The 11523-nt window shown below is 44.6% G+C and overlaps 1 protein-coding gene across 2 annotated transcripts; it reads right to left on the bottom strand.

Moving 5' to 3' along the window:
* Window positions 1-582: 582 nt before the first annotated feature.
* Window positions 583-11523, bottom strand: SLU7 (SLU7 homolog, splicing factor). 2 transcript variants are annotated; one of them, XM_040985518.1, is made up of 16 exons: window positions 11460-11523; window positions 8514-8694; window positions 7156-7309; window positions 6683-6763; window positions 6239-6403; window positions 5626-5694; window positions 4605-4652; window positions 4322-4453; window positions 4006-4103; window positions 3773-3840; window positions 3533-3672; window positions 2780-2941; window positions 2384-2488; window positions 2154-2225; window positions 1925-2041; window positions 583-1353 (listed from the first exon to the last, which is right to left on the bottom strand). In XM_040985518.1, exons 2-16 carry the CDS (start codon window positions 8675-8677, stop codon window positions 1168-1170), a joined length of 1761 nt encoding a protein of 586 aa, XP_040841452.1. In that variant the 5' UTR covers window positions 8678-8694; window positions 11460-11523; the 3' UTR covers window positions 583-1167. The 2 variants fall into 2 exon arrangements, with proteins under 2 accessions (XP_040841452.1, XP_040841540.1); XM_040985606.1 differs by lacking the exon at window positions 11460-11523 and adding an exon at window positions 11450-11459 and having other exon boundaries at window positions 8514-8693.

The following is an 11523-nucleotide window of genomic DNA, read 5'->3' as shown; positions in this document are numbered from 1 at the left end:
TAGCAGTCATTTAGGAGGTGAACCAGCAGACAGGACAAAATTCTCTCTTTTTCTCCTCCTTTTGCTGCAACTCTTTCAAATACAAAAATAAAATAAATCTTAAAAACAAAGATTAAAGTCGATGTACTCATAGAAGGGCTTTTTAATAGGTTGTGTTCACTGACCACACTCTGTCACTATTATCTTTGTGATGATCTTAGAACTTCCTTGAAGATCATGAAAATCTCAATTATTAGCAACCCTATAAGCAGTCCTTGTGAATCTCTGGAGAAACCTCCAACTCCAGGCTTTGCTCTCTATACAGTTCGCAAAGTGACAGCTCCTGGCTATGAAGATTATTAGTGTACATCCGTCTACAAAAGCATTCATGAATGTCACATAAAGGTAATCACGAAACAGGAAGTAGTATCCCAAAACATATCCTGTACGAGGACAGGATTTCTAAATCTAAAAGCTCAGGTCTTAAAGCCCTAATACTGATTGGTCAATACTGACCCTAGGTGAGAAAAATCACTGTTTTTCCATTAAAACCATGGCTCACTGAGTTCTGGGTGTAAGGAAAAAATACATTAAAAATCTAAATGAAATAACTAAACCAAAAAATAATTTATGACTTCACGGGCTGACTTGGGAGATAAGGGTTTTTTACATTTTCTACAGATTTTCTTTCAGCAGTGAAAGACCACTAAAATTGAATAACATTTTTAGTTTCAGATGAGGAAAACCTCAGAAGGCATGAACAAATGACTACATAATTACTACAATTACAGGTACTAACAGTTATAAAAAAACAAAATACAGCTCTGGTTTAGAGAAACCAAACTGCTTTCAAAATGTGTACCACTGCATCTGATAAAAAGATGACAGAAATTGAGGAAATAACATTTTGGACTGTCCTCTAGAAGACACTCTTGATAGGTAATGAATCAAGGTCTCTTCGTATCACTGGTATAAAATTAGAGAAATAAAATTTAAACCATATTTAGTGTATCCCTTTTCTTTCCTTTCTTCTTTATCTTCTTCACTGTGGAAAGGAAGGAATGTGAGATTTCTCAAAGCTTTATTAAAGCCAGGCAGCAGGAGGTGTAGATGAGGGTCTCCTATGCAGTCACCAAGCAAGAGTGGACAAGAACCTGTTTGCGTCTTCCAGGTGCCGACCTTCCGTGCCTAGCACTGCTGCCCCAGGAAAGAGGCCATGGGGTCGTCGGGCCTCTGCCGCTTCATCCGGTAGGCCTCCATCTCCTCTTCCGTGGGCTCTCGGCTCTCGTACACACTGTTGTACGGCCGCTTCCTCTCATCCATCTGCAGGATCTCCTTGACCTGCAGAAGGCGGGCCTCCTCTGCGTTGAGTGCCTGTTGGGAGAGGAAAAACAGGAGCATCACGGCCCCGCGTCACGTCTGTTTCGTTCAAAAGCAGAGGAGCACCTGCCGACCCTGTGGAATGTGAAGTGCTTGTCAAAACTTAAGACTGCCTGGAAGACCTCGGGAGGCAGTTCTTCTGCCAACCTACAACTACACAGCGCTGTCTCGTCTATCTTCTAGGGCAAAAACATCCTATATTGAGTGTTACAAAAATTTTACTTGGAAATGAAAACTGAGTGAGGCTCAAGCTGCTGATAGAAGGCCATCACTGCTGACTTTGGAACTGGGAACCACGGAGCTGGCTGACACAGGCGTCATGCTAAGCCTCTGCCTTCTCACAGCATAGTTCCTCTCCCTGCTAGTGACATTTATCAAGCGGCCCAAGAGGTGGCAATTACACCCACAAAATCTCCACTAACGTGACCCGGGAAAACAATCTGGACTCAAGGCTCACGTCCTCACATTTCTAATGAGCTCTCAGTTGCCACCACATCATTCCCCAGGGTCCCTAAAATAAGGAAATCCTGTCCGCTGCTTTTGCTATTCAGACTGCACACAGTACCTTTTTCAGTTTCTCCTGTTTCTTTTCTTCATCTTCACTATCAGAACTGCTCTTATGATGCTTCTTCTTTTTCTTTTTTTTCTTCTTTTTCTCTTCTTTCATTTTTTCCTGATGTATCTGAGAAAGGGATCGAAATACGGTGTCATTATTCTGACCACAAAACTTCAGGGTGCATTTCAAACCTCTCCCTCCGAGACTAAAACAGTAAAGACAAGGATTACAGACTCACCTCCATGAGGGTTTGAGGTTTTTTCACAGACTCTTCTCCTACTGTATCATTTATCACATTTTCCTCTGAATTCTGTGAGAAAATATTGAAACTGAATTAAATATCACAGTCATCAAATTAAGCATGTAAGAAAAACTACAATCTGAAACCTGAGATGAGTTTTACTCAGAGTGTGACTTAAGAGCTTTAGTGGTTTTATCCCTTCCAGGACGAGCCGAGCGGTTACTTACAACAGTCTCCTTCCCAGCTTCTCCAGTGCAATAGGAATACTTTAAGAAAGAGTGACAGCATCTGTATCCCCATCGGCCATCCTTCCAGTAAGATCCCCAGATATGCTGCGGGCAGAGAAAGGACTTACTTAGCAAACCTTAAAGCAAGGATGTTCACATACTTTTGACAATATGATGCCTTTTAAAGACAGTTTGAGAGAAAAATTATACAGACACCAGAGTTGACCAATCAGGGAGAGGGTGACCAACCTGAAGTGTGAGAAGTTGGCGTTAAACTGAGGACTGTCAGTACGGCACAGGGGGTTAAGGCACCGCCTGCAACACCGTATCCCACACTGCCCTCAGTTCGAGTCACAGTCATAACAACGACACAAATGATTCTAGCTCAACACATACTGTGTGATTATGGATCTTCACATCCTCCTCGTACTTGGAGCACGCCACCGCCCGCTCCTGGCCTTTGATGACCGTGCCGTGTCTCGAGTACTCCACGTAGTCTTCAGTCTGAGCCAACAGCAGTTCAGCTGGGGGAGCATCCAAGTGTTCTTGACCGCCATACTAAAGGAGATTGGACACCATTAGGTCCAGTTTACAAGCAAGATGTACATTCAAATCTCAATGGGTTAATTTTCAATTAGACTGCGCAAGTTGGAAAACGTGATGCAAACAAAGTCACTTGGGTGGTGTGGCACACTTCTCATTTATTCTCTGGAATCCAGAGAATGCCATAAAAAGAAAAACCCAAAAAACAAAAATGAGTGAAGTTTACTATGGGATAAGAGCCCAAGTTGGAGAGGGCTGTCCTGCAGAGGCTCCTAGGGACAACATGCCTGCTCACTGCTAAGCGTGACAGGCAGGCTGTATTACAGCATCCAGTCCGCTCCGACAACGGACCCAGGCTACACAGAATTTAAGAAGTAATGCATTTTTACTTTAAGATACTAAGTTTTAAAATTGCATTTTTGCTTCAAAAGTTCATTAAAATATATACAAAGCATGCACAGCAATTAAGTCAGTGGAAGGAAAGAACTATTCCTACGGATTAAAAGGGATTCCTCTTTACAGTGTATTTCCAATGTGAACCAATGTCTATGGAGCCAGTGACCTCGCCTTGCGGCACATCGCCCCTCGGCTTTTCGACCAGCTGACCTTTTCCAGGATGCTTTCCTTCTGCTGCTCTTTGAAGTCTTCCTTTTTGACTTTGAAGGACTTGTAGAGCAGCTCCAGCTTTGTTGGATCCGCCTGCAGATGCACTTCCGAGCCTTTGTCATAGGCTTCCCAAGCAAACACTAGAGCGATTGGAAACAGCACCGTGAGGGCCGGCTCCGGCAGGCTTCCTGCGAGCCCAACTCCAGACGCACCTCCCCCCGACACACAGCAGACACTCACACTGGGTCTGGGCCATGGAAATGGTATCTCCCGTGTATCGAACGAAGTTATCTCCTGCGTAACTCACTCTGCAAAACAAAACAGGAAATAAGGAACTGCTCCAGAGACTGATTCAAGGAAAATTCATTCATAAAACTGAATTTGAATGAAAACAAACAACATATCTATGGTTGAATCAGAATAAAATTAATTTTGTCTTATCTTGAAATTTGTAAGTTCAACTTGAGACATACTCATCCGGATTCTTTCCTGCATTGGCGTACGGATTTTCTCTCATCGCTCTGGTTTTCGGATCATAGTAGGCAGAATTTGGATCTAAATTTCTCAAATACTACAAGAAAAAAATATTAAAGACTGAATTAATATTTATAGCAAAAAAAAAAATTTCAGCAAGTGGAAGTTTATTGTAACCAACTAAATGTGTGTGTACAGTTCTAGCGTAAAGGTGAAGAGAAACACAGAAAATACCCCACCTTGAAAAGACTGGTTATACAAGCAGATAAAATTCAGGCAAGACGAATGTTCCAACGTTGAGTCGGCAGCACTTACTTTGGCTATATCTTCTCGAATCCTCAGGTTCCGAACCGTAATGCGCCTTTTGGAGTCGAAATTCTGCCCAGGCATGTCAATATCATCCGCGTATTTATCTTCATCTTCATCTTCGCTATTATGATCTTTTTCCTGAAAGACAGACAAGAAAACTTGGAAGTAAGAAGAGTGGCACCTAGTTCTTGCTCATGCTTTTCTTTAAAAACTACAATTATTGATCAGTAATGTGAACCAGTGACACTGCAAAAGGAGCGCGGACCGGGACAGAGAGCACGTTCCTTACCGTCTGAGAATTCGCTTCCTCTTCTCCCCACTGGTGTTTCGGAGAATTCTGCATCGCGAAAGACAGAAAAGAACCTACTGTCACATTCTACTCACGCCACTGGCTGTTGAACACTGTGAGCACACTGGATCCAGCTGACTGCTAGCTGCATGAACGGAATGGTCGCCTTCCTCGCTGGGAAGGAGCGCAGACCTTCGGAAGGTAATGCATCGCCGGGACTAACTTTTTAAGCTACCTACAAAGCCAGGAAAGTTCTGGGGAGTTACCATTGATAAAGGATTGTAACTGCGTATGTAGATTAATATGATCAAGGTCCCCAGCACATCTTCATTTCCCTAATGCTAATTTATCAGATCTAGCTCATCCGGCTTCAACAGCATTCTATCAAATCTAAAAAACAAAGTGTTGTCAGATTCCTAAAACAACAATTTTTTTTTTTTAAATTCTAAAGTCAGATATACATAGAGAGGAGGAAAGACAGAGAGGAAGATCCTCTATCCGATGGTTCACTCCCCAAGTGACCACATAGGCCAGAGCTGTGCCAATCTGAAGCCAGGAGCCAGGAGTTTCTTCCGATCTCCCACACAGTGCAAGGTCCCGAGGCTTTGGGCCGTCCTCAACTGCTTTCCCAGGCCACAAACAAGGAGCTGGATGGGAAGCGGGGCTGCCGGGAGTAGAACTGGTGCGCATATTAGATGCTGGCCTGTGCAAGGTGAGAACTTTACCTGCTAGGCTACAGCGTTGGGCCCTAAAATAGGAATCCTTACACAAAAAATAGCCTTTGCAGCATTGTGATTTAACAAGAGGACAAAAAAAATGTTGATTCAAGATATCAACATTTTATGTCCATATTTTTTCAAAAATGGTGATATAAATTTGCATTTCCATGAACAGTATAAAAAAAAGTCAGTTTTACTCATTCATTAGTATTTTGGCCCCAAAGCTCATCCAACAAATGAATTCTTGTTTCAATTTTCATTTCTTTGCTCAAAGGGTCTGAACACATTTCACCATTACTTACAGCCTGCTCCACTAACTTCCCCGAAGCTAACTCTTCTTGGAGTTTTTGGGCTTTCAATGTTCGTTTTGCCTAAACAGAAACAAGAAACATTAAATTTTACTTACAAAATTCACACAACTACGTAATACTTTTATATTTAAAATGATTTTTAAAAAGATTTATTTATTTTTATTGCAAAGTCAGATTTACAGAGATTAGGAGAGAAAGAAAGATCTTCCCTCTGATGATTCACTCCCCAAGCAGCCGCAACGGCCAGAGCTAAGTCACTAGGCTGTTGCGATGTGCCCAATACAGTTCAACATCAAGAAAAGAGTACAACCAGATGTTTATGTGACATCTCACGATCATGAAATGAAGGCTACGTGACAGAGGTTTTGAAAGAGGAGGGGAAGTGAAACCACAACAGGAAAGAAAATAAGATTCACTCCTGAAAAAGGTTATTTCTTCACCTTCCACCACCCCAAATACTAAGCAAGATTACAGTAAAATATGCCACAGATACGCTACAGCCTGGGAGCCAAGAGTTGAAGACCTGATCATTACAAATTGCTAAATCAGAGATCCCGTAAATCGTATTCTTCGCAGAGAGTGGAGACGCCGGGCTGAGGCTCACCAGGTCCACTTTGGCGTACTCCTCCACAATCTTCATGTGCTCTTCCGGGTTGTAGCCGTTCCAGCGGTCCCGCTTGCCGTCGTAGTCGAACATCAGCTGGGGCTGGATATGTTCATCCGGGGCTATGTTAGTGCCTGTGAACTTGGCTCCCACTCGCCTGGGTCTCTGGAAAACAGCACATGGCCATGTTTCCCGCGTAACTGTAGCCCAGAGGCAAGTTACCTGCGGTTTTTATCCTCCATAAAAACCCCACCGGAAGGCACAGTCCAATCATCGGTTCATCTTCTGGCAGAACTAAGTTTGATGCTGAACTAAGTTTGTTCAAATTACTTTTTACTTACCTTGTACCTCAGTATAGGTAGTTTTAGAAAAATGAAAGTAAGCTATCAGACAAGAAAAAAAAGAGTGTTTGCCCAGCTCTCAAAATGCTCAGGGCGAGCTCACCTCGAAGCAGTCCTTCTTCTTGTGCGTCATGGCCCCACAATTCTCACAGGCCCCTTCGCGGTACTTGGTAGTGATGGAATTCTACAAACGAACACAGAGAAAAACAAAGAAATCATTCTGGCTGTCTGAATAACTGAGAAGTAACTTTGGCTGGCATTATTATCATGTCTAGTGAAATCATTTACTTCTTCAGAGAAAAGCAAGTCAGAGACTATACACTGGAAATGAGAATGCTGAAGGGCTTCAGCAATATAAAATTTATATTAAAAAAGCTAAAGCAGCGTATACTGTGAATTTCAATACAATATCAAATTTATATTAGTAGTATGCACTGTGACTTTCAATACCAAGGGTTATATAATTAGCTTCTACTTTACACTAGATACAGACACACATACTAGACACTAAACGTTCTTAGACTAGGATCTGAAAATAAGAGGCCATATGCAGCAGCAGCGAGCCTGCCTGCGTACCTCCTTGACGCCCCTCTTGTACCACTCTCCGGATGAGCTGTACTGCTTCTGCTTCTCCGGCTGCGGCCTCTGGTGCTTTAAAGTCGGTCTTTTAGACGGGTCTATATACCACGGCACCGAGGAGATGTACTGGGGAATGTGAGGGTTGATGTCTCTGTAATAAAATTTTAAGGAGTTTTTTTTTTAAAGAATAAAGTTTAAAAATAATTGATAAGAATTATAAGAGCTAAGAATAGAAATACTGTACTGGGAGAGGGAACAGAATATTATTATGATCTTTATAATGTGGCAAATAAAATCCAAAAGTTCTTTCTAATCACACTGAAAAAAATTTCAACCAAGAAGCTAAGAACAGTAATATAACTGAAGAGAAAGGAGAGAAGATAGGGGTGTGAGCAAGAAGTTAACAGTTAATATCCATTATCAAATGATTAACATCATCATGTAAGTTTTTGTTTGGAATTAATGACCACAAAAATTCAAAACAGAAAGACTGAAAAGTAGTCACTTTCGCAGGGCCTGAGAGGGAGTGGGAAGAGTAGGGAAAAAAACAAACAACTATAGCTATTCAGTATAAGAGGCTCAGCAGCGGCTGGCGATGTGGTGTTGCAGGTGAAGCCGCCACCTGTAACAGCGTATGGGGGTCAGTTCCAGTGTCAGCTGCTCCACTTCTGATAAGCTCCCTGCTATGGGAGAAAGCAGGAAGCACGGCTCAAATGCTTGGGCCCGCCACCTGTGTAGGGGCTCCGAGGCTTCTGGCTCCTGGTTTGGCCAGGCCCAGGCCTGGCTGTGGTGGCCATGTGGGGAGTCAACCAGCAGATGGAAGGCCTCTCTGTAGCTCTTTTCTTTAAGATCCATCTCTTTTTAGTTCAAAGGCACATTTACAGAGAGAGGAGGAGAGACGGAGAAGTCTTCCATCAGCCATTCCCCATCCCAGCTGGCTGCACTGTTAAAGCTAAGCCACTGCAGCCAGGAGCCAGGAGCTTCTTCTGGGTCTCCCAACCGGGTGCAGGGGTTCAAGGACTCAGGCCACCTTCTGCTGCTCTCCCAGGCACATTAGTAAGCAGCTGCTGTGGAAGTGGAGCAGCCAGGAATTGAGTCGGTGCTCATATAGGATGCTGGCACTACAGGTGCCACAGCACTGGTGCCAGCTTTTTCCACTATAAACAAACCTTTAAAAAAAAGATTTTAAACATCATTTTATTATTAAACCTCATGCAAATAAGCTCCACACAAAGCAAAAAATTATGTAAATCATGAAGATAGCTTCCTGTCAAGGGGAAGGATGAGCAATTGATAAAGTAAGTGGATGTGAATCTGTATTCTGGATGGAAACAGCATGCAAAGAAACCACTTACTTCCCTTCTTCATCAACTTCTGCAGGAGCATTACCAAGCTTCCGCTGTTCTTCTAGCTCCTTCTTCTTTCTCCAGTCCTCTCTGGTCATCTTCTTCGGCTCCTCCAAACTCATCTCTTTGGACCCCGACAGGGGCGCAGCGTTGACTGCATCCACGGCGGCCATGGTGCTGTGGCCTCCTCTGGAAAGGGAGAAAAGGCCAGCTGCAACGCCAGGCCCTCGTGGGCCCAGCCCAGGAGATGGGCACGCACAACCTGGCAACACAGGCGCAGGCTCCCCTCGGCTCGCACATGCGCTCACAGCGCCGACTTGGAAGGGTCTCCTACCCGACCCCAAGAGTTCTAGATGCTACCAGCATCATCTCTCCTTCAGTTTTCCTTTACAAGTGGAGAGAAACAGACACACACAAGTACTTGAACGTTCACAGGACTTTTTCTCTGATCTATATTCCTGATTTCCTCTTTCTTTGTACAGGTCTCAAACTTACCTAGTACAGCAAAGGGAGTAAAGCTAATGAGTGCTCTCTGTTTTTCTTTAACACTGAATGCTTTAAGAATTCTCTGCATGGGCCCAGCACGGTAGCCTAGTGGCCAAGGTATTCGCCTTGCATGCACTGGGATTCCATAGGGTCGCCAGTTCTAATCCTGGAGGGCCCAATTCCCATCCAGTTCCCTGCTTGTGTGCCGGGAAAGCAGTCGAGGACGGCCCAAAGCCTTGGGACCCTGCACTCGCGTGGGAAACCCGGAAGAATCTCCTGGTTCCTGGCTTAAGATCAGCTCAGCTCTGACCGTTGCGGCCACTTGGGGAGTTAATCAATGGATGGAAGATCTTTCTTCTGTCTCTCGTTTCTGTAAATCTGACTTTCCAATAAAAATGAATGAATCTTTTAAAAAAAAATTCTCTGCATTAAGGTTGAGTACTTCAAATGTTTGTGGAAAATGGAATTAAAAGATAATCTTATTTTGGCACAAGAAATATTTGAAATCTATGCAAAAGTTTTTTAATAGTATGATTTTTTTAAGATTTATTTATTTTTTTTAAAGATTTATTTTTTATTATTTTTTCATTGGAAAGGCGGATATACAGAGAGGAGAGACAGAGAGGAAGATCTTCCGTCCGATGATTCACTCCCCAAGTGAGCGCAACGGCCGATGCTATGCCGATCCGAAGCCAGGAGCCTCTTCCGGATCTCCCACACAGGTACAGGGTCCCAAAGCCTTGGGCCGTCCTCGACTGCTCTCCCAGGCCACAGGCAGGGAGCTGAAAGGGAAGCGGGGCTGCAGGGATTAGAACCGGCGCCCATGTAAGATCCCGGGCGTGCAAGGTGAGGACCTTAACCACTGCGCCACCGCGCCGGGCCCAATAGTACGATTTTTTTCAAACCTTTAAGAGATCATTTATGAGCACGTATTCCAAAATTTGTTTGCAAAAAAATAAAGTTAACTTGCATGAGCCTGAGGTACTTACAATCATCGCTTCTATCTCCTCCCCTCCGCCTCGCTGCTCAGTCCGTGGACCTTAGCGTCCACTGTCGGCCACTTCAAATGAGGAGCTCCCGCTACGTTTTCAACGTCACACGTGATTGCTGACATATACGTCACCACACTATATACACCAAGCAAACGTTTTCTGGTTCTCTTCCTTTCCTTTTTGAGACTGTCTGACCCCATGGCTGATGTGACCACGTTCTCCTGGCTTGCCGGCACCTCTCGGAGCTCCTGTCTGCTTCTGCCCTTCCGACTGGTGACCGTCTCATGGCTCCCCAGCAGTGGACAAGCTCATCCACTTCCAACCCTCTAACAGCCACAGTCCACCGCTGGTTTAGGTCTGCAGTTTGTTTCTCTCTTGATTTTTCACTTGCGTTTCAGATACCTACATCCCAGGCTTCCCTGTCCTTTCCACTTAGTCCCACAAGCATCTAAACGCAGCATGTCTCATCTTAAAGTCACGACTGTCCCTTTGAAATCTAATCTTTTACTGCTCTGACTCAACAAAACATCATCTACGTGTTCATACGAGCATTCGCGATTATCCTCAAGTCTATTTCACCACTAAGAAGTGATGATTTTTTAAACATCACTCAAATTCATATGCTTCATTTTCAACATTACCACCTACTTACTAATCTACTCAATTTCCCCGAATCTACGTTCTCCACACTACAGAGTGTAAACTGTTCACAACCATAAACCTAACCAGATCATGTTCCACTGCCGAGGGTCAAAACCCACCATTGTAGCACCAACGAAGAGACACACATCAGTCTTTCAGTAGCCATATTTAAAAACAAAAACAGGTAAAATTACAGGATTTTTACGTAACCCAATAGATCCAACTTCAAATCCCAACCCCACAGTAAGATAATCATCTCAGTCTTTCAAAGCTAACCTAGATCTTACTGAGCTGGCCTGGCCGACACGGGGATGGTCCACCGTGGACAGGCACCTGCCCACCCGCATCCCGGCTGTCACAAGCATCGCCCGGTCACACAGGCCCTGGCAAGGAAGCTGCCAGGCCACGGGCCCAAGGGTTCCCCCGTGTTCACCTGTGCACAAACTCTGCACAGGCGTCAGTGTAACAGATGCACTGACCATGGTCTCTGGTCAGTGTCAGCTCCAAGCTGACCACGGCACACTAGAGACCTTCGCGTGCTAACACTTGCTGAACTTACTAGGCAACATCTCATGTTCCAATCTTTCTGAAACCAGTTTGAGAAGACGGCCAAGACCCGCGGGAAAGGATCCACGCTCCTTAAAGAGTCAAAAAAATCCAAGCCTGACTCCTAAGTGAATGCCGGACACGCCAGTTCGCTAGATCCCCGCCCAGGAACCAAGCCCGCGTCCTAGCTCGCGCCTCAAGCGGGAGGAGACATCTACATCTTCGTGTGCACGTTTCGACGTCCCCCGGGTCTCGCAAACTCGGAGAACCAAGCCTTACCCGCTGCGACCGCTGCGACCGCAGCTCCCTCCGACACCGTCCGATACCAACGCAGCCAATGGCGGAATGTTTAC

The sequence above is a fragment of the Ochotona curzoniae genome, unplaced genomic scaffold, assembly GCF_017591425.1.
Source record: "Ochotona curzoniae isolate NIBS_2020 unplaced genomic scaffold, NIBS_Ocur_1.0 contig_1, whole genome shotgun sequence".
NCBI classification, from domain to species: Eukaryota; Metazoa; Chordata; class Mammalia; order Lagomorpha; family Ochotonidae; genus Ochotona; species Ochotona curzoniae.
The sequence above is the reverse complement of the archived record's forward strand: the minus strand, read 5'-3'. Positions and strand labels throughout refer to the sequence as shown.